The 27,998-nt window shown below is 40.4% G+C and overlaps 2 protein-coding genes and 1 long non-coding RNA gene across 5 annotated transcripts; 1 reads left to right on the top strand and 2 right to left on the bottom strand.

Moving 5' to 3' along the window:
• Positions 1 to 104: 104 nt before the first annotated feature.
• tlk2 (tousled-like kinase 2) lies at positions 105 to 15,773 on the bottom strand. 3 transcript variants are annotated; one of them, XM_037791910.1, is made up of 21 exons: positions 15,026 to 15,773; positions 12,631 to 12,713; positions 11,053 to 11,130; positions 10,885 to 10,954; positions 10,758 to 10,801; positions 10,482 to 10,580; positions 8,823 to 8,924; positions 8,496 to 8,588; positions 8,191 to 8,301; positions 7,906 to 8,042; positions 6,783 to 6,935; positions 6,613 to 6,679; positions 6,404 to 6,501; positions 6,218 to 6,299; positions 4,710 to 4,801; positions 4,467 to 4,556; positions 4,131 to 4,300; positions 3,766 to 3,904; positions 1,998 to 2,109; positions 1,617 to 1,724; positions 105 to 1,374 (listed from the first exon to the last, which is right to left on the bottom strand). In XM_037791910.1, exons 2-21 carry the CDS (start codon positions 12,709 to 12,711, stop codon positions 1,201 to 1,203), a joined length of 2,100 nt encoding a protein of 699 aa, XP_037647838.1. In that variant the 5' UTR covers positions 12,712 to 12,713; positions 15,026 to 15,773; the 3' UTR covers positions 105 to 1,200. The 3 variants fall into 3 exon arrangements, with proteins under 3 accessions (XP_037647838.1, XP_037647839.1, XP_037647840.1); XM_037791911.1 differs by lacking the exon at positions 15,026 to 15,773 and adding an exon at positions 14,915 to 14,961; XM_037791912.1 differs by lacking the exon at positions 10,482 to 10,580.
• On the top strand, positions 15,144 to 21,283 carry LOC119501507. Its single transcript, XR_005209846.1, has 2 exons — positions 15,144 to 15,280; positions 20,937 to 21,283. It is a non-coding gene; the product is annotated as an uncharacterized LOC119501507 (long non-coding RNA).
• mettl2a (methyltransferase like 2A) lies at positions 17,345 to 23,283 on the bottom strand. Its single transcript, XM_037791913.1, has 9 exons — positions 23,106 to 23,283; positions 21,408 to 21,496; positions 20,931 to 21,199; positions 19,665 to 19,714; positions 19,493 to 19,553; positions 19,255 to 19,394; positions 19,062 to 19,168; positions 18,004 to 18,069; positions 17,345 to 17,912 (listed from the first exon to the last, which is right to left on the bottom strand). Exons 1-9 carry the CDS (start codon positions 23,255 to 23,257, stop codon positions 17,743 to 17,745), a joined length of 1,104 nt encoding a protein of 367 aa, XP_037647841.1. The 5' UTR covers positions 23,258 to 23,283; the 3' UTR covers positions 17,345 to 17,742.
• Positions 23,284 to 27,998: the final 4,715 nt, after the last annotated feature.

Below are 27,998 nucleotides of genomic sequence, written 5' to 3'. Positions count from 1 at the left end.
ATAATACTCATGACTACAGTGTCAGCTGTGTTCTAAATGGAGGTTATTCCTCTTAAGAAAGCGGTAATGGAAAAAACAGTCAGACAGGAGCCCAGAACAACAAACACATTTTAACCAATAGTATTTAATGGTTTATGCAACTCTCTGCTAAGGCCCAATCTCCCCCAACAGTACTATTAGGTAAACCAGTCCCTTGCATTTTATTGGCCAAAAATAAATTCAAACATACCTAAATAAATATGTGTGTTTATGGTAGGGGGTCAATCAAAACAATAACAGTTCTAATTAATAAAGGCAACTTGAAAAACACAACAGTTTTCTCCATAAAACTGGTTAAAATTGAAAAGTTTTTAAAAAAAATGTAAAAGGGGTCGTTTCTCAACGGCTTCCACTCCATATCAAGTAACACGACTCTAAAACCATTCATTATAAAAACAGAGGTGGAACACTGCCACCAGCTGGAAGTTATAAGCTTTGGTCACAGGAGTTTGACGAGGAGACGGGAGAGGGTGAGGGGAATAGTAGCTTCTGTCCCTCCTCGTCACAAACTATCTGGGTCTGGAATTTAAGCGGGGCAGGGGATCCCAGAACAGCGGGTTGGGTGACATAGTGCCATAGATAGTTAGGGTTCAATACAATAACAGGCCAGACTGGTTCTCTCCGTAGGTTCATTGAGATGAGAACAAACTAAATGTTTGAGCGTGGGGAGTTCAGATTACCTTGGACCAGGATGGCTCATGCATGGGTGTATGTGTGAGTGCGTATGGGTGTGAGACCGTCCGCAGTCCTTTCCATCTGGCCAAGCTGAAGCACCTCTATACTTCTTTTTATTTTCTCTTTTTTAAGCAGAAAAAGAACAAACCCAAACACAGAACCCCTCTTTTTCACCAACACAGTGCCAAACCTCGCCCCCTTACTGCGTGAGTCGTCCAGGGCTTTGACCCCCGGAACAATGCCACTATTGTGAGAAAAGGAGGACAGGTAGGCTGGGAGGGGTGGACATGAGAGGGATGAAGGGTGACGTGGGTCTCCCTTTCCGAACCCATCCATGACGTCTCACCCACCCCTTGCTTGACCTGTTTCTCCTGGGCTCTTCATGGCAAGGTAGGATGCTGTTGGGAGGGGGGACACGGTATGGCGTCGCCCCCCCACCCCACCACCCCTTCAAATGGTTCAGTCAGTCAGTTAAGGGGCGTGGGCTCAGTTTGAGGCGCTGCTGTTGGAGGAGCTGGATGTGGAGGCCACGGCCATGCCCGAGGTGCCCGAGGAGGCCACCGACTTGCGGATGTGGGGCATGAGGAAGGGGTCACTGGCCAGCTGGTGCACATCGATGCGGTCCTCCTTACGGTAGACTAGACAGCGCCTTATAAAGGCCTGGAGAAAGACAAAGTGAGATTGGAATGACTGAGCAAATAAAATCTATCAGCCTTTGCAATGTTTTGGTTGAAAGATAAGAATTTCTTAAATACATACATCGGAAAAAAAAATCCCTCCTTTAACTATGCATGTGAACATGAGGAGTTACAGTATTAAAAGTGGAGGGTGTTGTGGGAGTTGAAGATGCACAGACATGATGATAGAAGAAACCAAAGCAGTAAGGTGAGAGAGTCCAGTACCTTAGCTTCAGGTGTGACTACTGGTTTAGGGGGAAACTGCACATCTGTTGCCTTCAGGATGGTGTTCTCCTGCAGGATGTCCTGCTGGGACTGGTTGTGGCCGAAGGGCTAAAGAGCAAAGACAAGGAGAAGAAGTGTTATTGAAACAAACATGAAACACATAAATTAAATAAATCTAGTGGATAGGAATAATTAAAGTGTGTTGGTGTTCAGTACACTGTCCAGAATAAAATGTTACTTAATCTTCTTTTGTCTTAAATTTTTTTTTTTTTTTGATATACAATTAAATTATTTGTAACCAAGGGAAGTTATCCCCGTTGCATTTTATTGACTTTATAACTGACTTGTTGCAACATATTTCCTTCAGTGTGTTTCTCCTACCTTGCGGCCATACAAACACTGGTAGAAAATGACTCCCACGGACCACACATCCACCTTGTTGGAGATTTTGGGTGGCTCCTTCCCAACCACAAAGCACTCTGGGGGCAGGTACCTAAAACAGAAAAGGTTATGTTAATATGAATCAGTTTCAACAGATGAAATAGTCATGACACGAAGACTGTGTAAGAGTCATTGCTGTCTAACATGATTTCAGCTTTCTGTTCCATATGAAGACATGAAGCAACATTAGAGACATTTTGATCCTCAATAAGTACCAGGTTGTGCGAGTTTGGCCAATCACAGGTCATTTCAGAGAGAGCGTTCCCATTAGCTATGCTCCGGCTGGTGAGCGGTGCTTGGTATTTCCTCAACTGATCCAAGGCCTATTGAAAGAGGCTGGGTCACGCTTCATCAACACGTTATATCTTTGGGGTACAACACATGTGCAGTAAAATCTGGTCTGCACTCGCAATGCACGACCACCGCTTCAGTTACACTGCGCATGTGTAATACCCCATACCCCAAGACCCGTGTCCCAGCCTCCTTCAATAGGCCTTGAACTGATCTCAACATGGCTGCCGGGTCACAAACTTTCTTATTCTACAGCTAAACACTTGATCAGCGCTGCCTAGTTTGACCGTTTGGTCGGAGTATGTGAGTGATTGACAGCTGCTCAGAGAAGGCAGACTCCAGCTCAGCTCTGATTGGTTGTTTTCCTCCGGTCTGTGAAATCTTGCAGATGCCATTAGGAGCACTGGAGGACACTGAGGCACATGATTTTTTTCAGATTACTTGTCTCATGCACTACTGTCAGAATATAGTGACCGATTTATAAAATGAACTTTTTTTAAAATCATATTTTCTCCAATTCTACCCACTGCAGCTTTAACGACATAAATACATCAACAAGCGCTTGAGCAACACTTCAACTGCATTTTGGCAACAACGTAGCTGGCCACGCAGCCCCTTTTGTTGATTTTGTCGCTCGTAGTGTGAACACAACATTAGCTCTGAACTCATCATCTGTTGCTGCTGCAATGAAATCCCTCGTGTGTGTGAGCCATTAAACTGTTTAGCCTGGAGTGCTGCTTCTGGCAAACTAGAGTCAATCCAGTGTGCTGTCAGACATAGAGCAGAGTCGTATACAGTATTGTTACTATGTGCCGAGTGTAAGACTCACTGCTGCAGCATTTTCCCAAGTGATCTGAAGGGAATTCCCTAACTTGTGTTTACAGATAATATATTAGTTATGGTATAAAAGAGTAGTTTGGCAGTGTGTAGCAACGTTAAAAGTGTTCCATTAGGAAGGCGTTGAAACCCAATAAAAAAGGGGTTGATCTTTCAAAACAATGATGTGATATGATTTGTTTTGCATTATAAGCTTTGCTGTACTGCTCTCTGGATGGATTTTTTCTCACATTTCTTTACTGCTTCCATCATTGTTTATTGCTCGTGCACACCACTTTGGATGATGATTCTACAAAAGTATTATCAAGTCCGAAGTGTTTTAGCTTCCAACAGCCAATTTTGTTTTTTCCTTCTACAGCATAAAATGCCTCCACACAACAAAATGATGACTCTGACTATCTAACACACTGTGCTGTGGGAAAGCAGACGGTCACAGAGAAATATTTCAGCCCTGACTATCCAACATAAATTTGACCCTTGAGGACAAACGCTCAGTGGTAAAAATAAACAGCGACAATTTATTATATCCCAGATGGTGGCACCCCTGCGGCAGAGCGGCATCTTCCAGTGTAAATCTTACCAGTATGTCCCTGCTCCCTGTGACGTCAGCTCCATCCCGTCCACTGAGTTGTAGCTGTCATCATCCATGATCTTCGACAGGCCGAAGTCTGTGATCTTGATCTCCCCGCAGGCGGTGCCGTTCACCAGGAGGATGTTACCTGAGCAGGGTGAGGACAGGATTTACAGGCATGAAAGAGAAGGTCTGTGCATTTCAGATTGCTATTCATCACTTTATATTCATCACTAATGTAGCTGCAGTGGTTAAAGTGGTTAATTTAACTGACAGTTTTACTGACTATTTAATTTGAAGTAGAACTGTGCCAAACTAAAACAAGATCATGCAAGCTCTTAGAGTTGAAGAGCCATTGTGGTGTGGAGACCCACCAGGTTTAAGGTCGTAGTGGATAATGGGCGGTCTGATCTCATTGAGGTACTTCAGGGCGTTGACAATCTGCATGATGATGGAGCGGCCCTCTTTCTCTGACATGAGCTTGTGCTGCTTCAGGTAGAAGTCCAAGTCATTGCCCTCGCAGTACTCCAGGACTGTGCAGAACCTGCTCCAAAATAAGGGAAAGGTATTTAACCACATCAGCAGGATTTGCTACATCAAATCAAAACAAAGTTAATGCTCTACATATTGAAAACTGGCTCAAAATGAACTGCATAAACATGAGTATACATTTTGGAAGGCACACATTTGTTTAAAGGGAAATGACTTACGAGTCAGTGTCAAGCGAAAAGTAGTCGTAGAGTTTAACTATTCGTGGGTGGTCCAGCTCTTTATGGATTCTATATTCTCTGCACGCGTGTCTGGGAAAAGAAAAAAGAGCATTTCCGACATTTACACCATTCATTTGAAATGTGGATATTACACACAGTGAGTTATTGAATGAGGAACAGAGCTGAATTCATAGCCCTTGTAAATATACTATATTATTGCATTAAAAATTGAATAGCACTCACTTGTGATAATTTTCCTTCTTCTCGTCCCTCCAGTTCTTGTTTAACTGGTGGATTTTGACCGCAACATACCTTTGCTCTGTTAAGTCAAAGGCCTGGAAAAGAAATGTCTCATATTAGTTAGGAACTGCATTACTTGGCATTGCTTTTAGCTGCAATGAGGCTCTTGCTTCACATTAAATGGCTGTGTTCATTCATCATTTTTATAGCGATGACAGCAGATTCTAGGAAGATTCTGGCACAGTTTCTTCGAAATGTTTACGATGTCAACTTAGAGTAATGTAATGAAATACGCATCCTCAAATATTTTCCAAAGTATTTGCAGCACAGCCACTCCAGCCATTTTAAGAGTATGAGCAAGTTAGTTTTCACAAAAATCTCTGTCCTCAAAAATGACCACACTTTTGTAAGCAGTAGAAACTGGTATTTATTGCAAGGCTGTTGCATAAGATCACACCAAATTGTGTACGAGTTTATGACATGGTACCAAATTTCCAAGTTTGTAAAACAATTGTAATAACGGAGTAATACGGCTGATTTTTCTCTGTCTGATATACAGGATGTTTTGGCAAAGGTCTTCACTACACTAATTCCAAAATAGAAAGAAAAATTTATAGTAGGGCTGGGCGATATGGCTTTTAAATAATATCCTTATATTTTTAGGCTATATCGCGATATACAATATATATCGGACCTATAGCCGATAAATTATAGAGAATTATTCAATTTCGACAGAGGGACAGAGCTTTCTAGCCTTTACGGCACTGGTTTAGCGGCCCAGGAATCTCAAGACCAACTGCACGTAAATCCTCTCACGTGATGCTACTCAGCCAATCAAATATGTGCATGCATCCCGATAAGCATTGCGACTTGCGTCAGTGAGTGAGATACACACACGGGAGAGATGAGACAAGAACCAACAGTGAGAGAAATAAGTGCCATGCTCTAAAAATAGAAAAGTAGACAGCTAAAACAGAGCTTTCTATCCAGAGTGGACAGACTCTTAAATGTTCATTCTTCCCACAGGTAGTTCAAAACCAGTATGCATGAGACCGTGGCGATTATTAAAAGTGGCAACGTCTTTTTTTGAAGTGGAGTCTGGCATCTTTCCATCACCTTTTCTGACCTCAACACGTATAAATTCGCTTTGGTGCTTCACTTCCTTCCCTCTCTCCAGGCTATGTCCTTGTTCCCTGCTGTCCTCTAGACACAAACACACATGCTCCGTACGCATATCCATGCTCGTACGCCACACACACTCGCCCAGGAGTGAAGTGTGTGAGAGGGAGAGAGCCACGGGAGAAGCGAAGCACCAAAGCGAGTCTCATGTCGGCAGCTTGACAATATTTATAAAAGATGATGGCGATATAGTCGTTTACCCATCCCATGTAGAACAAGCTGCAATATATAGATTATATTCGATTTATCGCCCAAACCTACTTTATAATATAGTAATTATTATCAAAAAGAAGTGGTTCTGCCTCAACAGGGAAAGATGAAGTATCTCTCACCTTGTAAACTTCACTGAAACCTCCCCGTCCAAGTAAATAGAGTAGCAGGTACCGGTCATTTAGCGTAGGGTGATCTTTGAATCTGCACAGGGTAGAGAAACAATTCTAGTTATAAAGTTATTAAACAAAACATGGGCACATCAGTACAGACAAACTCGGAAAGTAGCATATAAGAAGAAATCGTACTGGGAATTATCCTCATTGTGGATCCTTTTCAGCTCACGAATGTGCAGGTTCCGCACTCGCTCCAACCTCTCCAGCTCCGCCTGGATCTCAGCCTCCTCCTGCAAAGGACGACAAAATAATATCAGAACTTGTGCCCTTAACAAAACAACTAAACAAAAAAAGATCACAATAAGCGTTGTCACCTAAAACAAAAACGCATCAGGCATTACCTTCTTAAGATGGCCTAGTCTTAGTTTAAAGATTTCCTCTTGCTCGTGGTACTCTGCCTGTGATAACCTGCAAGAACACAGAACAAACCTCAGTACAGCTTTGAAAATGCGTGCAGGGGAAAAACAGTTGGTATGAAAGAGAAGATAAGTAACAAACAAAAGCATCGTACGCTTCACTTTCTGTTCCATTGGTTTTGCTTTTGCGTTTGTTTTGCTCCAGGCTTGGTGGTGGAGTCTGGGCCATTGAAGGCGGCTTGCGTTTGGCCAGCAGCTTCCTTTGTCTTTCAATGTCCTCTCGCTGGGAATTGATCCTTTCTTGTTGTCTGAAAATAGATGAAACAATGCAATGACCTGTAGACCTGATGCATTTATCAGTTTGTGTATGATTTACTGGAAGTGCTCTGACTCCCTGGTCTGCATTCACACATTTAAGAATTTCATTTTACGAATCATGCAAATTATTCAGCATACAATGCCACAGTATGCGTTTTCTTACATTCATGTAAGACTTTACATATACTGTATATGATTGCTGCTAAAATGTGAAGATTTATTGTTTAATGCCTGGTTCAGACTACACAATATTTTTGTTAGTTACGATGATCAATATGTCAGATTAGGCGATTGAGTGTCATAAATTCTTGTTGTGATTTGACCAAGGGACATGACAGACTACACGTCAGTCTCCGACCAATCATCAATGATCATTATTTAACATGCGTGATGTCATCAGGAAGGAAGCTTGATGCTAATGGCAGAAGCTTACTCAACGGGTTGCAAAAGTGCCTCTCCTATTTCACGCCAGCTTTTTTCACTCTGTCGGGGTAGTCCCTCGAGGAAACATTAAAAAGGCTGGGGCGTTCTTGCCATAACTCCACAAATCTTTCCTCCATTTCACAATTCCACCTCACAGCACCAACATTGTTCCACTCCGCCATTTTTACAGTTGTGCGCGCCTGCGTGGCAAGTCACGGCCGCTCACGACACTCGTTGTCGTTCCCGATCAGAGCTGACACCCTATGATGGCCGTGTCGGCCTATAATCGGGCTGATATCTGTCTGGACAGTCTGAACCAGCCATAAGTTGAAAAAACAATTTTCACTTACATCAATATCTTCACAATATGAAACCGACTTGGGTCATAAATTTCATATTAATATCACATATTGAGGAGTGTGTTGTTTTTTGTGGTTAGTGTGATTTTGCCACTTGAATTAGCTATTACTTAAAAGATGATAATAGGAAGAAAGTGTGAAAGGAGAAGCTAAAAGTTAAAAACATGAAAATCCTCACTTGATAAGGTTTTGGAAGGCATATCCATCCGTCCACTGCTCAGTGAAAGACGCTCCATGTCTCACTGTGGTGAAGTGGCCCAGTCGAAGCCTGTCCTGCATGCTTTTGTCCCGGCACGCCATCTTCTCCTGTTTGGACTAGAGGGAGGGCAGAGAAATACAGATATCAAACCAATGCTGTTGATTTGCATGTGGCTTAAATAAGGGCTTCTAAAACCCATAATGATCCATTCAGGTTGGAAACTAATAGTTTAAAATAAGTCACTGTGCTTTTAGACAAACATACTTTTTCAATCAGCAGCTTCTTGGACATGGTCACACACTTATTTAAGCGTTCCTTGTATCGTTCCAGCATCCTCTGCTGTTCATCAATCTGTCTCCTCAGATCACAGTTTGCCTGGAGCAGAACATACAAACGAGCAGGAAAAAGGTCAAGTAAAAAGAATGAACAAAATGTTAACTTGTTTACAGAAGGAATGTGTCAAGTCTAACATGCCTTGAGTGAAAAACAAAGACAGAGGACATTATATTCTCAAAACCATCGAAAATGGCAAGCAGACTAGCAGGGATGAAATGTAATGAGATTAGTACCCGCAGCAAATCGTCTATTCGGCCCTCCTTCTTCTCCAGGTCAGAGTTCTTGTTGTTCTCCATTGCTGTTAGTTTCTCTATAGTAAGGTCAGACTACAGGGTACAGTGAGCACAAAAACATTGTTTATGTTAATGGTGGATCATTCTGGATCAGTGAAAAACGTAGCACAACAAGTAGTCCCATCTAACAAACTCTTCCAGATGCTTATTGGCTTCCAGTTGCAAATGTATTGGTTTATATACCAATTAAATAACATCTGCCTTTTGAATTATAATAAGAGTGAAATGAGATAAACGGCCAACCAGCCCTGATGGCATGTCAAGTACCTGTGTGGCTTTGTGGAGCATGTGAAGAGAAGCCGGCTTCAGTGAACACGTCGAGTGCTCTGTGTTGGCCGAGTTTACTGAGGAGGGGCTTCCCTGCTGCACCTGGGAGGCACAAACATTCATCTAATAAAAACATCACACAGACAGAGGGTGTCTTAATGTGTGAATTTCATCACATTAAAGACTTTATCGAGACCTGCAGCTGGCAGTCATGATAAAACATGAGACCAATCTGGCGAAAGAAATTTGCATGAAAATTATGACCAGAGACTGCAGACACTCAAATGGACTAACTATCAGATGTACGTGAGACTGGGCTCAATTCTCACCGAAAAGACACTTAAAGTTCGGGTAAAGTAAAATCACAGATTTGTTTCAAACATATTATACATGTTAGAAAAGTATTGCTAAAAACATGTAAAAAGATTGTGAACTATGTAGTATTGAATTGTGGAGTTAGACCGTTAAACTGTTTTTCACCATTTTTGTGTTTAGGATTTTTTGGCGTGATGACACACTGGAGCCGTCCTTAGCATAAGCCCTCCCTTAACACTGTATAAAAACTGTAGCGCATAGCATCCGTGGTTCTCCCGCTCAATCGCATCAGTGGGCCATCAAAAAATGTTTTTACTGGCCGTCCGGCCCTGTCCGTCTCTTTACCGGCTGTGTGCCTGTCATTCAGGGTGCACATAAGAGCGTGCTGCATGCGTGTTGGCCAATCACAACCAAGTTACTTAAACTTGTGCTTCTGTCGTAGGCTCCGCCGAGGCTTAATCCATCGCTACTGTTGTGGCTGTAAAGAGGTGGATATATTGTTTTGAGTGTCACAACCCCCTGCGATATGACTCGTTTCACTATCAGAATTTGATAAATTTGGTCCGATAACATTAGAGAAGTCTAGGAAGTCGGCGGAAGTCTCACATTATGCAAAAGTAGCCGACCCGATGGGGCGCAAATGCCCTGAGCAGCAGCTGGCCAAACTGTTTGCTGCATGTCATTCCCATACTCTCTTTCCCAACATTTCCTGTCTCTCTCCACTAACACAATCAAGTAAAAGCATCAAAATAATCTAAAAAAACATTCCCAATCTGCAAAAATGAGATCGGCAACAAAAGGTGTAGTATATACTGTACAGAATCAACCCTCACCGACCCTCCGGTGACTCAAACATGTATGGCTTTACAAGTCCAATAAAGCTGCTGGACGGAGCATCCATTTATCAGGTCATAGTGATGCACTTAAGAGAGGCTGGACCCGTCCCGTGATTGGACGTGATTTCAGCGTCTTCAGCGGACTCATCCCCAACGTTTCAAAGTACAGAATACTATTTTTTCGAACGATTTTGAAACCTAATTTTATATACTGGGCGAATTTTTGTGAATGCGTGTGTCCATTTTCATTATATAATTTCTACAATATGTTCCACTTCATTATTGCTTTCCTTGGTTTTAGCTTTTGTAGGAACTTTGTACAAAAGTGTGTTTCTGTAATTAGAGGCCAAACAGTGTTAACAGACCATATCAGATTCTTCCCACCTGTAAGCAAACTTGACCTACTGATGTTAATAACAAGCATGGAAGAGAGAATGACAGGAAAGAATGTTAAGAGATATATAAAAAAAAAAAAGCATGATACAGATCATAGAGCAAACATGCTCACCGTGACAGGAGGGTTGGAAAGGGAGTGTTGTGGGGAAGAGCGGACCACTGGTGGAATTCCCCTGGCAGGGCTGGTACCAGGACCGCTACCTCCCGCAAACTGACAGACACGCAAAGAGATAAGAAAGCAGTTCAATAGAAAGACCAAAATGGCTAAAAAAAAGGGGGTTAGAAAGTAAGTATGAAAAGTTAATACTGAAGCATTTTTAGAGGTGATAAGATTTGCTGGATACACACTCAGTACAACAAAGAAACTGAAAACTTTTATGGCACTCACCTCAAAATAATCACTAATTTTATGTCCTCTTGCACCTGCTTTGCCTAGAAGAGAGATGCAGGGAGTTCAGAGAGGGAGGCTGATATTTGGGACCCGTCATGAAAGGATTGCAGTGGAACAATCTTACCTTGGCTGCTGTCAAAGGGGTCTGCTTTCCGTTTTCTCACTCTCTGGTCATTTGCTTTTTTCTCAGGAGTCTGTGATGAAAATAGTGTAAATCAACCGCACATGTAATGTAGCAACAGAGAGAGATGGTTGGCATAAAAAATCTTTTTCATTTGTAACAGAGACTAACCTCTAGCTCTTTGTCACTGAGCGATCCTACACTGCATAGACTCTGATTGGAGGACTCATTTTGGTTCTGACCCGAGCCCTGTTAAAATGAGGAAAAAATACATCATAAATAAAGCACAAGAGCAATTAAATACAAAGATGCATAAAACATGCAAGAGATATATTCGGAGAAGTGTATCTTCAAAATGTGTGCACACGTGTACTTGTTGTGTATGCATGCACTTGTGAGAGAGAGCCCACACAGAGTTAGGAAACACAGAGTAAAAACTGAGGGAAGGGATGTGGAGGTTTGGCTTAATACCGTCACCATTAACTTCCCCCTGAATCCAGACCTGCATCAGCCCTAATGCCGGTTCCCTAGGTGATGCCTGTCAGTCAAATGAATCACACATCAAAATTCAGCAGGCACTGTCCAATCAGGGAGAGATACTTAGTCATTCAGAGCACACTAGAGCTCTCTCGCTGAACCCTCCTAAAATGGCTGAGCATTAGGCATGCTGCTGGGGATGTATTCCTCCCTCTGTCTGTCACCTTTAGATAATGTCATCCATTTTTCTCCTGTTCACCGTGGCCTTAACTGTTCTTTTCTTCTCTCTCTCTCTCTGGAGAAAGCCAGTGGATGCTTTGCTTGATTTAAGAATGACAGCTTGTTTTTTTCCCTTCCAGATATGCTGGTTGTTTGATCATACCTGTTCAAAAGGAAATGCACTTTTCAACATTTTTAGTAGCCCTCTCTGTTCCATTACCAAAAGGTGTGCTAGCCCTTTGTCCTCAAAGGATAACAATTTCCCTTTCTTGTATACCACCTCAGTGATGACAGAAAGAGCAGCAGTGCCACAGGGCTGTTCAAGGTCAAGAAAAAAACTCCAAGCTGCTCTGTGACATTGAAGGGCTTTTAGACCACCAACCCATATTTCTTCAGAGCCATTTGTTGACACACTTCTCTCTCACTCCCCCCCCATACACACATTGCATCTCTTGTCATACAGGGTGGCCGTGGCATGATGCCTTACTGAGAGCCGCCATTTTCTCTGCGGCAGCAGCCATGCCATGCTCTGGGCTCAGCTCTGCCTATGGCTGGCACAGGGCCCACTCCTGGCGCTGACTCCCGCTCCCTAACTGTTCCAAGATCACCTTCCACAAAGACGGCTCCATCCATGTAGCGAGCAAGAGGGTGGAAAGCGAAATGCTGCCTCCACTCACACCTGGTCAAGAACTATTTCTGCATTCCTCCTCTGCCTTCACTCTTCCTCCCCCTACCACCCCTGTCCTGTCTGTGGCCTTTTTGGCAGGCATCACCACTTGCATATGCAGCCTCTACATCATGAGCCAAGGAGAGATGCCATATCACACCAGCCAAAAAACACAGACACAGCTCAACCTTCTCCAGAGACAGACAAAGAAAAGGAGTGGGGCCAGGCTTGTCCAGGCCAAACGGCAGAATGATACTGAGGCGGAGTGAGACAAAGACAGGAAGAGATTCACAAAAATGTGTAATCAAGAAAATCTGTGATTATAAGCACTTTGACGGGAGAGAGTTCTCATGCTCCACGTCAGCGTCATCGGCTGTAACACAAACCTTAGCCACGCCGACCCCGGTGAAGCGAGCCTCCAACAGCTCTTGCCGCCGGGGGTCCAGGCTATGCAGTTCTTCCATCATGGCTGCAGAGACAAGAGCAGAGATTAAGGAAGGCGTTGTGGGGCCTGGTATATTCAAGTGGGAGTGACGGATCACTGTTTCAAAAGGCATTGGTTGTGATGAGTCATGGCTGTTTTTAGCTATATGGATGTGGAAAATTCCTGTTCTGAGTCATCAATAAGCCTGACAATAATGTTTTCCACTATCATGTGTGTTCAGCAAGCACCCAGCCATGCAACTTGCAGTAAACTACCCACAGCACTAAAAATGCATACAAATAAAGCCGATAAGGGATACTATATATATATATATATGCATCAAACACTTTACACCAGATGTGAAGAGTCATTGCCTGCAAAATGATAGCATCATGTGATAACACCCTGGCATTATAGGCCTAAGTTACATGGCACTGGAGTTATGAAAGGTCACTTATGGAGGGACTTGCCAAATATACTCACAGCAATGGAAAAGGCCACAATAGACAATAAGTGCCCAGCTTGCTAGCCTGTGCAAAGGTTAAGTTGCACGCCCAACTCTCTACGTCTGTCTGTTATCTATAACTAATAATAATTAAATGAATAGAGTAAACCATTTGAGGGATAACACAACAGTCCTTATTCTTATGTACTCAGAATTGGGTTTGCTGGCTCAGCTTATCCATAATCATAATAATAATAATAATAATAATAATAATAATAATAATAATAATAATATGAAACATCCATCAGTGAAAGATCAGTGAGGCAGCCTGGCTAACATTTAAAATGAGCTGACAAACTGTGTAATTGTCTAAAATATATTAATTATTTATTTTTTTTAATATTTTTGAGAGTTACAAGTTGTTTTAACATGGTCATGGAGCATATATACTGTATATTTGTATTGTGGGGGTATCGTTCCTATGCAGAGGGTAGTTTAGTTTATTTATTGACTACACTGAGGGCGTTTAATATTTTAATAATTTATTTATTTATTGTGTTGAGTTGAATGTGCTACTTATCTTGTACTGTAATTACCTTGTGCCTTTTCTACCTTTTTTCTTTTCTTAAAGCTGACTCGGTGTAAACTGCTCAGAATGCCAATGTACTTATATTATTTATACTTATATTAGGAGCAAACAGCAAATACAACTTCTTCAATCTTGAATCTTGAATCTTGAAGAAGCCCATCACTCAGCTAGCACAGCCACCTGAGAGCTAACGGTTAGCGTTAGCTAGCTAGTAGCATTAGCTTAACGTTAGATCTGATTTAGTCGAGTAACGAGACGTTAAGTTAAACAAAACAAGGTCATTCATGTTGGACAAATAACAAGTTATCTGATTAGATAAGGACTCAAGAAAACAAAACTGACGTTACTGTTTAAAAACAATAAATTACTGTACAAACACATGTAAATGATAGCATGTTAGCCAACAGGCTAGCATCAGTTAGCCAACAGGCTAGCATCAGTTAGCCAACAGGCTAGCATCAGTTAGCCAACAGGCTAGCATCAGTTAGCCAACAGGCTAGCATCAGTTAGCCAACAGGCTAGCATCAGTTAGCCAACAGGCTAGCATCAGTTAGCCAACAGGCTAGCATCAGTTAGCCAACAGGCTAGCATCAGTTAGCCAACAGGCTAGCATCAGTTAGCCAACAGGCTAGCATCAGTTAGCCAACAGGCTAGCATCAGTTAGCCAACAGGCTAGCATCAGTTAGCCAACAGGCTAGCATCAGTTAGCCAACAGGCTAGCATCAGTTAGCCAACAGGCTAGCATCAGTTAGCCAACAGGCTAGCATCAGTTAGCCAACAGGCTAGCATCAGTTAGCCAACAGGCTAGCATCAGTTAGCCAACAGGCTAGCATCAGTTAGCCAACAGGCTAGCATCAGTTAGCCAACAGGCTAGCATCAGTTAGCCAACAGGCTAGCATCAGTTAGCCAACAGGCTAGCATCAGTTAGCCAACATGCTAGCATCAGTTAGCCAACATGCTAATGTTAGTTAGCCAACATGCTAGCATCAGTTAGCCAACATGCTAGCCAACATGCTAACGTCAGTTAGCCAACCTGCTAATGTTAGTTAGCCAACATGCTAGCATCAGTTAGCCAACATGCTAACGTTAGTTAGCCAACATGCTAATGTTAGTTAGCCAACATGCTAATGTTAGTTAGCCAACATGCTAATGTTAGTTAGCCAACATGTTAGCCAACATGCTAACGTCAGTTAGCCAACATGCTAGCGTTACCTGTCAGAAGAGAAGCATCCTCTCGGGTCTGTGTTGTCAGGTGCTGCTGGACCGTAAAGACACACCTGTACAGGTATATTCTGTTGTTCGTCAATCTATCTAGATACTTACTGCAGTTCAATGTGTCCTCAGTCCTCCGGAGGGGGGCCTGTTGATGAGGGTTAATACCCCTGGACCTGAACCCGTCCCCGTTGTCCCCCTGGTGGTGCTCGGCTCCGCAGCAGACCCTCCCTGGCTCCACTAGGCCGCATCCACAGCCGCGACCCTCGCGTACCTGACAGTTCACGATGCGGGCGGTGTAGCTGGAGGTAGACGACGGTGACGGTGACGGTTGGTTCCCTCTGGAGGAGGCCTCGACAGCTCCGGGTAGGTAACCCAAACCCGCCTCACTGTGTGCTCCTTTAGACGGAGGGGATCCCCATCACATCCCTCTCTCTAGAGGACCATACCGTGTCTATATGTGTCGGGTATCTTCGTCCCACACACAATGGCGACCCCTCGAGATGTTGCGTCTTTCCACCAGGTATAAATCTTTATAAACTAACACTAGTTACCCCCCTAAATATATCTCTCTCTTTTCCTCCGGGTCGATCACAACAAAGTTCCAGTCTCTCCCTCCTCCTCCTCCTCTTCCTCCAGTCGCCTGCAGGGAAGAAGAAGAATCTGTGTTTCGGAAGTTGTTGCTGTTTCAGTTGAATCCGGATCGATTCGGTTCGGTTCTCATGTTTTTTTTTTTTTTACAATGTAAACAATAATCTGTAAAATCTCATATTTTCTCGTGAGATTGTTCCAAGTAATTTTTCACCTTCCTTCAGTCCATCAGCCTGCCCCCAAATATCTCTCTTGTGTGTGTGGACCAATGACAAAATCCCTCTACACACAATACCATCTAACAGCGCCCACCCAGCCTACCACCAACATGATGATCACTTATCAGGAAAGTTCCCATGATGGTTCACACCCATTTATATAATGTCAGTAAGTTGCTTTAATTAATTAAGATTTTTATTATAGTTTCCATTCAAGAGACTGTGATGAAAAGTATAAGGCCAATAATATAAGAAGCAATATCATGAAGTTCCTTTGTTAAACAAAACACTTTCTGAAAGCATTGCTTATTCGATCTTGTGAAGGGTGGAATATCATCTCAAAAAAGTGCAAAATACAAGTCTCAAAGTCAAAAATGATCACTTATCATGAAAGTTGCCATTCCCATGATGGTTCACACCCACACACTGGATTTATATATCAGTAAATTGCTAAATTAAGATTTTAACAAAGGAATCACTTCATGATATTGTCTCTTATATTATAGGCCTTATACTTTTCATCATAGTCTCTTGAATGGAAACCATAATAAAATCTTAATTCAGCAACTTACTGATATTATATAAATTCAGTGTGTGTGGGTGTGAACCATCATGGGAATGGCAACTTTCTGATAAGTGATCATTTTGGTGGTAGCCTGGGTGGGCGCTGTTAAATTGTATTGTGTACTGAGGGATTTGCCATTGGTCTAATATCAGTAAATTGCTGAATTAAGATTTTATTATAATTTCCATTCAAGAGACTGTAATGAAAAGTATAAGGCCTATAATATAAGAAGCAATATCATGAAGTAAGTGATTCCTTTGTTAAACAAAACACTTTTGAAAGCAGTGCTTATTCAATCTTGTGAAGGGCTCATTGCATGGGTGGATTATGTTCTCAAAAAAGTGCAAAAAGTCTCCTTCAAAAATGATCCAAGAGTACTGTAGAGTTGGAACAGCCTTTATTTTACATGGCAAAAAATTGTTTAAAATGACCAATGCATTGTGACTGACACTGGTCTTCATCAGGGTCGTTGTGCCATGTCAGTCGCAACACGTCGGTCATTTTAAACAATTATTGCCATTTAAAATAAAGCCATTTTTTATTTTGTTCAAACTCTACAGGGCGCCTTCGATCATTTTTGAAGGAGACTTGCATGTTGCACTTTTTTGAGAACATATTCCACCCATTCAATGAGCCCTTCACAAGATTGAATAAGCACAAAAGTGTTTTGTTTAACAAAGGAATCACTTACTTCATGATATTGCTTCTTATATTATTGGCTTTATACTTTCTATCAGTCTCTTGAATGGCAACCTTAATAAAATCTTAATTTTGCAATTTACTGATATTGCATAAATTCAGTGTGTGGGTGTGAACCATCATGGGAATGGCAACTTTCATGATAAGTGATCATTTTTGACTTTGAGACTTGTATTTTGCACTTTCTTGAGAACATATTCCACCCATTCAATGAGCCCCTTCACAAGATTGAATAAGCACAGTATACCTGAGGGATCCAAAGAGCACCTGTATGTGATTACCACAGAGACCCAGCAGCGCTTCTACTCAGTTGTCTTCACTTTTGAAAGCAGCTTTGAAATACCAAAGTCAAGCAGATTTACAGTTTGGATTTTTTTTTAATTGATTTTTGCATGTACAAAAAGGTCATGAAGTTATTTTAAAAACCATACCATTTATTTCAAAACATCAGCTCATTAAAAACAGCATCTGGCAGAATAGAAACACTTAAACAGGGGTAACCAGTCCTTTGCCAAAATTGAGAAATCGTCACGCTTGTAGGTAGAATTGCAGCACCATCAGGAAGCCATGAAACAAGTCCATCAATGTTATGGCAGCTGTAAGGCCTTTACAGCATTTAACTATCCAGTTGCATCCCCTTTATCCCAGTCACAATAGAGCTTCTCAATTCCATACATCCTCAGAAAAAGGCTGCCTTGATTTGAGTTCGTAGTGGTTCAGTTGAAGTTCAGGCCAGGCGGGTTCTCCCCTCTGTCTCAGCCTTGCGTCTCCGGTGGCTGAGCCGGAGCCGGAGCCTTGCGGTACTTGCACTGGATCCACACCCTGTACATGGTGAGCTGTTTGCCTCTGTTCACTTGCAGCCTTCTGTCCACAAGGTTCTGCACTTTCTCAAGCCCAGCCTCACTGAACATCTCATGGAGCTCATCTGAAACAGAAAGAAATATTATCATAAAGTATATATATAATTAAAGAACAATTCTGTAAAATAATCCCAATACATATGTCTTTATTTTTACCTTGCGTGAAGAAATACACTCTTGTTCCATCACCTCGGACATAAAAGTTTTCTGACAGACACCTTCCTAAAAGAAGCAAGGGGATACAACATACCTATTATTCTACAACAAATTGCAAACATTAAACACTTATCCATTAATGCAGTGCCGTTTTAATCTGCAGTGTATCATTAGAAGTACTGCATATGGGTCTGACAGGTATTGTGCAGCCAGACTAACGGTTAGGCTGCATTCACACTTCAAAATGAATTGCAGGATTTGCGTTTTTGCTGCACCGCCACATCTGGTGTGAATGCAGCCTTACTATCTACATTAAGTGTGGCCCATGATATTCTTTAACATTTTTAAAGTTTCAGTTTGTAGGATTTGGCGGCATCTAGTGGTGTGGTTGCAGATTGCAACCAACTGAGTACCTCTCCGCTCACCCCTCCCTTTCCAAGACTGCAGTAACGTGAGCCACCGAGTGCAAAACCGCAGTAACACCGTTCACCTCGCTCAGAGGCCATCCTTACCATAATAACACTACTTTAGGAGCAACAGAAGTCAGATGGCAGCTGGCGGTAAAACGATTTTGCACTCTTGCGGCTCATGTTACCGCAGTTTCACAAGTGTGTCGAACTACAGTGGCCTTCAGGTAACATAAAAACGCGAAAGTGTTTGGTTTGTCCGTTCTGAGCTACTGTAGAAACATCGCAGAAAAACATGGTGGATTCCATGAAGAGGACCCGCTCCCTATGTAGATATTAAGGGCTCATTCTAAGCTAACAAAAACACAACAATGTTTAGTTTCAGGTGATTATAAACTAATGAAAATATAGTTATGAATATTATATTCCATTTCTGCTAATAGAGCCCCCATAATGTTACACACTGGTCCTTTAAGAGCAGCATACTTTGACTGTCATTAAAATGGCCAAACACAGAAATGCAGCAGTCAGTTCTAACACATTTTCAAGGATAAACACTATTAATAGGCCATGAATGATGGACCTTTCTGGATCTGGACGTTCTGAACAGCTATTTGAACCCGAGCCTCGCTGGACTTCAGCTCGACTAACCTTTCTTGAAGCGAAGCTGGGCCATGTCGTAGCGTCCGTAGTCTCTGAGCAGCATCACTCCCCCGGGCTTCAGCAGCCGTGCTAATCTACTGATGGATTCCTGCATCCTGAGACAAGGTGAAACTTTAAGACAACCAGTGCTGCATTCAATGACTCACACAGAGTGAAAACCAAAGAGAAGAGAAGTTCTTACTTGTTGGGATGCAACGCCGATAACACAAAGATTAGCACTATAACATCAAGGGTTCCATCGCGGACGGGGTAATTGGCTTCCACATCACTCAAGTCATGAACAAAGGCAAAGCAGCGCTCAGGGTCGTACTCTGGATTAGTCTGAAGACAAGGAAGCAATGTTAATTCATCGGTTAGCCAACAACCCTGGAGATGAACACATCTATCAACACATCATCCTTTCATTAATCCCATCTCACCTTGACGAGCTCCACAGCAGTGCTGGAGAAGTCACAGCAGTAAACAAAGAGTCCCGGGTCACTGCGAAGAGCAAAGATCCAGTTAGACCTTTAAGTGCACTTCAGAAGACAGAAACAGAGCGATATTTGTCAAACATGGCCTGAAACAACATGTTGACTTGACTGTACTTACTTGTTGGTCTTCAGTATTGGAAAGACGGTATTGCCTACACCGCAGCCGACCTGTCGGATAAACATCAGTTAATATATTTTGTTTACTCCAATTTACACTCAGTGTCAAACACCATAATAATAATCCCACAATATTATTCATTGTTCATATTTAACATGAATTATTATTAGTTATTCTCAGACGAATATCGCTGATTGTTGTGTGTAGAGGTGCGTGTGTGTACAGTAGTGCAGCAACGGCGCTGAAACGTGGCTCCGCAAAGCTTCAAAGTTTGTTTCAGGAGAATGAATCCTCATAAAAAGAATGACACAATGACTAGAAAAAGCATTTCTCCACCAAGGTCGCACACATTTATTTCAATAGAAAATGTTTAAAAAGTATTTAAAATGGTAAAATAACAAGGGAAACCACAATGTGATCCATGTATATCCAGTAGAAAAGTGGGAGGTTGCATTCCAAAAATGATGCACAACACAGAACAGATCAGCACCATCTAATTTGTGTCATCCAGCCTATATCAGTGGGATGATGAAGGCTAGATGACTAAACACATTTTACTTTTTGCTGTTTAGTAAACAGATAAAGATGATGTATCGAGTGAGACGGCTCACTTCTCTACTACAAATGCTTTATCTGCATCTGCAACTAGATATGCATCAAGTTCATACACACAGGGGTAGACAACCACCGGACACGTGCCGGATTTTTAAAATTAATTTAAGGAAGTGCCGTAGTTCATTAGAATTTTTGCAATTTTAAGCAATTCTTTATAAATTTCTTCAAAATATTAAATTTGCACCAAATTTCACTGAAATCTGTTGACAATTTTTTTTAGATAACTTCCTAACAGACTGAAAAACAGAGGTAAATATTAGGGAAGTAAATCACAAGTTTCATCATGATACGATATTGTATTGATTATTTGGACAATGATACGATATTTGCTGATATCACAAAGTCTGCCACGATACGATTTTGATTAGATTAAATTCACGGACCTGTGATCAATATGAGATGAATTGTATTACTGGCTGACACAAATGTGCAATGGGAATTCAAAATTTCTAAATGCACATCTTCATAATGATATGTATTGATGTTTTCACTTTGCATCGATGATATTGGTTCGTTGATCATTGAATCGATAAATCCATCCAAATCAATGTATCGTCACACCCCTAGTAAATATGACAGCAAATATTTTGCTTTGTCACCAAATGCGTACAGTTCAAGTTTAGCTAATTTGCCTTCAAATGTCTCTCTCACCTCCAGGATGCGATATGTGGCAGAGGAGCCGGGGACGTCACCATCAGCCTGAGACAAAGCTGCATCTTCCCTCCTTTGTTCTTGATCCAGACTCTCCTGCTGACCGTCATCTGTGCCAGAGACCTCGAGACGGGACTCAGGGTTGAGGCTACACTGTGGGGCCAACTCTGGGAACTCTGTGAAGAGCCAGTGACGGTCTTTGAAGAAACGATTCTCATGGACTGTGTAAAAACTGTTCCAAAACTCATTTGCCTGGTTGTCGTATTCCTCTGGGAAAAAAAGGTAAACAGTAAAAAGTTTAAGTCATAATCAAGCACATCTTGCCATGATTAAAAATCAACAACGACAAAGTCTATTTCTGCGTCTTTTCACACAATGATCACATAAAACTCAAATGAAATGAAAAACATCAGAGGCGGTTATAGTTCTGTTACTGATCCGTGATGCCAGTCATGTGTATGAGCCGTGAGTCTCTACCTTGTTTCTCTTGAGGAAGCGGCTGATTGTTTTCTAGGACTTTCTTCTTAGCAGATGCTTCTTGTTCCTCAGTCCACTCCACATTGTCCCTGTAGACAACAGAGCGCCATTATCCAGTGATGAGGTGAAGAACAGCACAGAAACACTTCACAATCCTGAGATACTTCAAGTTAAAGGATTTCATGTGATGTTCAGATAGGGTTGGGAAATAGGGACAGAATGAAATGGTGATACATAATATCACATCTTATATATTAAGATCTGCAAACTAGGGCTGGGAAATATATTGATATTATATCAATATTATGATATGAGATTAGATATCGTCTTAGATTTTGGATATTCTAATATTGCACAAGTGTTGTTTTTTCCTGGTTTTAAAGGCTACATTACAATAAAGTGATGTAATTTTCTGCACTTACAAGACTGCTCTATTATTTGTATTTCACACTTAGTCATTATATCTACATTACTGATGATATTTATCAAAAATCTCAATGTGTAAATATTTTGTGAAAGCACCAATGGTCAACCATAATATATTGTTTTCTAATAGCGATATCGAGGTATTTAGTAAATAATATTGTGATATTTATTTTCTCCACGTCGCCCAGCACTACGGCAAACATGTGCCAACTCATAAACTGCATTAAAAGATGCATTTTTCAAACAATATTGAAATATTTTATTATTAAAATCTCATTACGATATATGGATATAGACTTTACTCTGTCAAGTCGGTGTTATTTATATATATGTTAGCCCCAAACTGCAAAAAAACAAAATAACCAAAAACCTTCCCTGGGAAAAAAGGGAGAAACTTCAGGTATATTTTTAGACAACAGAATAGAGTCATACTATTAGATGTCATAATTTTATCCACATATGATTATTGGAATTAAATTGTATTATTGTTTAATGGACAGTTAGGCGATATGATCAGATGATATTATATGACCTGAGAATATAGCCTATTATATATTCCTATAAACATTGCATGCAGTTATTTCTTTTACCTATTTATGTACTTATTTATCTGTTTTTCCTTCATTGTGATTACTTATTGTAATTCTAAATGTATCTAAGATCTTCCATGTGTTTACATTTAGGAAATAAGAGTCTAGGATAACATTGTTCCAAATATGCAAAATATTCATTTATAGTTGTACTGTTGTACTATAAACCTTTTGTGCCAATAAAAAAAAAAAATTGAGCATAAACATTGCATGCAAAATAATAAATATATAATATAATATAAATATAATATAAATATAATAATATTTTGAATAATAATAATAATAATAATAATAATAATAAGACCTGCCCTTTGCGAAACCCCCTTTTAATAAACAAACAAAGTTATAGCTACTAATTAATAGACTTTACATTAATTTATTGTTAGATGCAATCATTTCAGCAAAAGACAACCTATACTACTAATATACAATTAATGTAAGTGATGATGCATGAATGCATGCAAAATAATAAGACCTGTCCTTTGCTAAACCCCCTTTCAATACACAAACAGAAAGTTATAGCTACTAATTAATAGACTTTACATTCACCTATTGTTACATACAATCATTTCATGCACTGATAATGTAAGTGATGATGCATCCTCAGCTAGAGGACACTGGTCTCTGACAGAGATGCACACATCTGTGTGTCCTTCTGTGTTTTCTGTAATAAATGACCCACCATGCGTTGTGCTGGAAGACCTGCCTCGGGTCTGTGAGGAAACGAGTCCCGAACTGAGGTCTCTTCACGTCTCCGGTGCTTGAATCTGTCAGAATCAGCTCAGTTTCGCTGCTGCCTCCATCCACAGCGACCACAGCATGGGGAGCAGCCATGTTCACACTGATGACGACACCGGAAGCAGAGGGGCCATGCTGCATTCAGGGACTATCGGACATATTGCAATTAAGGGGAAAGATGCATTGCTTGTTCTGTAATTATGTTGTAAATATTTGCTATTGACGTGTTCCCACTTTATAAAAATGGCCACACACATTATTTATTTTGTCTTATATTTTATTTTCTTTGTTTTCTTTGTTAGATATGTGAAATACATTAAATGTAATGTCTCTCTTTGATTACTGGGGAAATTCTGACTAAACATTTCATTGTATAATTTAATTATTAATATTGTTAGTCTGTCTGTATGTGTATATATGCATATATGTTTATATGTAAAATTCAATAAAAAATATTGTTTAAAAAAAAATTTAAAAAATTGGCCACACACATAACTCGAGGCACATGTACCTGTTATCTTTTCCTCACATTTTGACAATAAACTACATTTCTTTCTTACTAGTTGCATCGCATTATCATATTAGCGATTTTATGCGGAGCACGTGAAGGAGACACGCTTCTATATCCAGATATTGATCATAATAACAACTCCACTGATAAATCACTGCCAGCTCTACACTGTACTATAAAACTACTTTACAATAAAAATGAACTGCTCAAGACTTCCAGGCTGCACTTCCGACAGGTGTGCTGCAGTGCAGTGTTTATACACTAGAGGGAGACATATGACAAGATTATCTTTGCATTTGTCCACTGGTGTCAGTCCCACAGGTATGACTGAGGAGAATACCTGGACTGAAGTGCACAGGTCAACAATGAACTTGCGAGTTGAGTCCTAATAAACAAACGTGTAATTTGTGCAGAGATGTTAAACAAATTAAAGGGGAACCACCACCTAAATTAATATTTCCCATATGTTATTTCCATGGTTTAGGAAAGTTCAATCAATATGTGTGAACATGAGCTCCTCTCTCTCAAAGCCAGAAACCAGAGAAGTGAGTCTCAAACTTGTGATGTCATAGGGTATAAAATCTGGAGCTGCTCCATAGACAATGAATTTATGGACCCACAGGATGTTTTCTTTTTTATACCTGTGGGAGCCAAGTTTCGTATACACGTTTTAGTTAAATAATAAATAATAATAAGAATTATTATTATAATAATAATAATAATAATAAACAAGTGATTTCATTGAATAAGTTAATTCAAAGTAATTAGTATGTTAAAAGGTTAAAAGTAATTTAATGATAATTTGATTTAATTAATCTTGATGTAATGTCCTTTATGTGTTACTTTGTAAAGGCAACACTATATAGGCTTTCTGTTAGACTGGTAAGTAGGTCACTGTCGCTTTAAGAGAAATAGGCTTCTTGTGCTCATTGTGGTAAAAACAGTGGTTTCGTTCAGTTGAAGTTCAAGTTAAGGACCGAACCACAAGGTTTTTCTTACTGTAGTACAGTTTGCTATTTAGGATAATTTAGCTTTGTATACTGTATACTGTAAGAAGATACTACAAAACTGTGGAATAAAGATTTCTGTTTTATCCTATTTTACATCCCGTAAAGTCCTGTGGAAGTTATTCCTTCTCAAGTAAATGAACACGTGTAAATCCAAGGCGATCGTTGAGCTTCAACCCCCCACAATACCTAAATGAGTTTTATTCTATTGTAGTGTAGTCAGCTGTGAAACAGAACATGTTTCCATATACTCAGAACATTCCTCTGGGTGCTCTGTGTCATCTCTCCCCATTCATTGTCTATGGAGCAGCTCCAGACTTTATACCTTATGACATCACAAGTTTGAGTTTTAGCACTGGGAGAGAGTTGTTCATGTTTACTCATATTTTTGGACTGTCTTAGACCATAGGAAGAATCCATCCATCTGCATCCATCTGCAACCGCTTATCCCGTCAGGGGTCGCGGGGGGGGCTGGAGCCGATCCCAGCCGACATTGGGCGAAGGCAGGGTACACCCTGGACAGGTCGCCAGTCCATCGCAGGGCAGACACATATAGACAGACAACCATTCACACCTACGGGCAATTTAGAGTCCACAATTAACCTAACCTGCATGTCTTTGGACTGTGGGAGGAAACCCACGCTAACACGGGGAGAACATGCAAACTCCACACAGAAGGGTCCCAAGCCGGATTCGAACCTGCAACCCTCTAGCTGTGAGGCGCCAGTGCTAACCACTGCACCACCGTGCAGCCCAATAGGAAGAATATATATAAATTTTAAAAAAGGACGTAGTTACCCTTTAAAATTGACATTTAAACTGATCATTATACATTTGTGGATTCATTTTTGTGATCTCCTACATGTATCAGTTCTCTGATTCACACACAGGTTTCACCCTTAACCACTTTGTTGTGCTCCGGAAGTCTTTGAACAGAGGCTACAGCACTACTATATCTTTAGCCTAGCAGTAGAGATCTCCTGATAAATACTTTGAGATAGTGTGACTTCCAAAATTGCAATTGACGTCACTGTGTTATTTTCATCTTCAGTGGAAGGAAATTCGACTTTTCTACATTTTTATGCACATATTTAACAATTATAGCATTTGCATGCGCTGCAAGAGAAACCCTAACATTGTATTTACTAGATTGAGAACAATGATTAGTTCAGTGGTTTTCAAAGTTGGGTCCTTGAGTGGGTTCCAGGGGGTCCCAGCAAAAAGGGGAATAATGTATTTTCAATATAATTTCATTTATAAGTAACACAATGACAGAATGCATGACTATTCTGGTCATGGGTTTCATACACTTTATGTAATAAAACATCTAAAAGCAAAAATCCTATGAGATGAGACAAAATCTTATTAAATGGGGGTCTAATTGGACCCCCTTCCTGGTACAGCAGATAGTCATCATTTAGAATAATGATGTACTGAGATGTTCTACTAAATACCAAGTTATAAACCCAACTTAACTGTAGAGGTATTAAACACGTATGGCAATTTCCCCGTGATCTGCTTTGATATTGTCCATAACAAACTATAGAAAATACTAGAATATGGGCATACTTAATGTACAGGTAACCAGCTAAAGCGGCACCAGTAACACATTCTAGTGGTTGTAGTTTTTCTTGTAACTTGATGTCGACTAAAAGGGAAATAAAAATAGTCAATTGTGATGAATGCTCCTTTTTATTTCCAAGATGAACTTAAGCACCATTAACTTTGTCTCTTCAGGCTGGTATGAACAGGATGTGGTGACAAGAGATATGTTGTGGGATGTGAGGGGAAGTGCAAAGTTTTGCGACAACAACCACTAAGTATCAGAGAAGCACATGAGAACAGACAAATTAAAATATCAGCCTAAATGTGATGACGTGGGCCATGCAACAGGAAATATTCTACAACTGGATAAAGTAGATAAGTTGTGACTGAATTCTTGCCCCGTCACACTGACATTAATTTTATTAGTATGACACCCACATCATAGTTAACTGGCTTGAATTGAATGTAAGAACTTAAATAACTAATACTTGATTGTTTCCATAATGTGATAATTCTGTGACATCTGTGAATCAAATAGGACATAAATTAAAAATGTCTCATACTACATATCTCTCTGAGTTGTGTAATGACTTTCAATATTTACTTTAAGATATTTTTTTAGAGTTTGTGTATCTGAATGAAGCTGGGAGGCAGAATGAAACATTAAGCTTCTCACTTGAATCACAAAGGGCATCAGTGACATTTATTGTAATGTTCATCTAAAATGTATAGCCAACCAACGTCACACAGAGTAAATACAGAGAGTGTTAAATAACTGTTTCTATTTCAGAATTTGTTGCTTTAGATGTGAAATATGAATCTCAAAGAACTTTGGTACTCTAAGTCTGATCTTAATAAAGGCTATGAGCAGCTTTGACATTTGTTAAAGGAACCCAAATGTCAAGCATCACACAAAAGTTGCCAGGTACAGGTATAATTAATCTTTATACATTCCCTCTGTGTAACAAACTAGAGCGAAACCCCAGACATCTTTAAAAACGGTGTAAAGAAACAGACAACTATGCAAGGAGCTGGCAGGCCATATCAGAGAGCTGTACAACCAGAATACACCTCACATTGTACTGTTTTCTCCCATATACAAAAGAGCAAGAGTAAGTTTGTTCATTATCAACAATTACAGGGCATCAAAAGGCCAATAAAATCTGCTCATATACACAAATAAACAACATGGCATTTCAGTGTAACACAGTGCTGGTCAGTAGAAAACTGAAATATTTACAATTCAGCAATGGCAGGACAGATCACTATTTTACCATTTTACAAGTAAAATTAACAATAAAAAGCCCAACAAATACAAAAACAGGTGATGGTGCAGGGATAAAAAAACAAAAACCAAGCATTTATGGAGTTACCATTGCAGATATGCATTTTAAAAAACAATATAGACCACAAACATCACCGTAAACCAAGTCAGCCAAGAGGCTGTAGTTTAGGAGATTTACTCCTTTTTACAGTTTTACAGAAACTCCAGAGTGCTGCATTCTTGTCAAAATCATTACTACAAACACGTTTGTATTAGAAAAAAGGGAAATTGGTCATGCATGTGAAAAGCCTTCAAGCGTGTTTTAATAATGAATTAAAATTCTATACACATTTTACGTATACTGATAAACTTTGCTGTGATTTGTTTGGAATTGCCCTTTTCAATAGAGTGAAAAGGAAACTTTAAAGGGATAGGTCTGGTGTTTTGAAGTGTGGTTGTATGAGGTATTTATCCATAGTCAGTGTATTACCTACAGCAGATGACGGTCGG

The sequence above is a fragment of the Sebastes umbrosus genome, chromosome 14, assembly GCF_015220745.1.
Source record: "Sebastes umbrosus isolate fSebUmb1 chromosome 14, fSebUmb1.pri, whole genome shotgun sequence".
Lineage (NCBI taxonomy): Eukaryota > Metazoa > Chordata > Actinopteri > Perciformes > Sebastidae > Sebastes > Sebastes umbrosus.
Note: the sequence above shows the minus strand (reverse complement) of the source record. Positions and strands in the feature narration are given on the sequence as shown.

Excerpts from the sequence above, each read along its gene's own strand:
- tlk2 (XM_037791910.1), bottom strand. The coding sequence starts at position 12,711 with ATGATGGAAGAACTGCATAGCCTGGACCCCCGGCGGCAAGAGCTGTTG. Across the intron at positions 6,300-6,403 it reads CACAATGAGGATAATTCCCA|ATTCAAAGATCACCCTACGC; the intron begins GTACGATTTCTT and ends TACCCTGTGCAG. Across the intron at positions 1,725-1,997 it reads AGTGTTTGTATGGCCGCAAG|CCCTTCGGCCACAACCAGTC; the intron begins GTAGGAGAAACA and ends TTTGCTCTTTAG.
- mettl2a (XM_037791913.1), bottom strand. The coding sequence starts at position 23,257 with ATGGCTGCTCCCCATGCTGTGGTCGCTGTGGATGGAGGCAGCAGCGAA. Across the intron at positions 21,200-21,407 it reads GCTTCCTCAAGAGAAACAAG|AGGAATACGACAACCAGGCA; the intron begins GTAGAGACTCAC and ends TTTTTTTCCCAG. Across the intron at positions 18,070-19,061 it reads CCAGCTTCGCTTCAAGAAAG|GAAGGTGTCTGTCAGAAAAC; the intron begins GTTAGTCGAGCT and ends TGCTTCTTTTAG.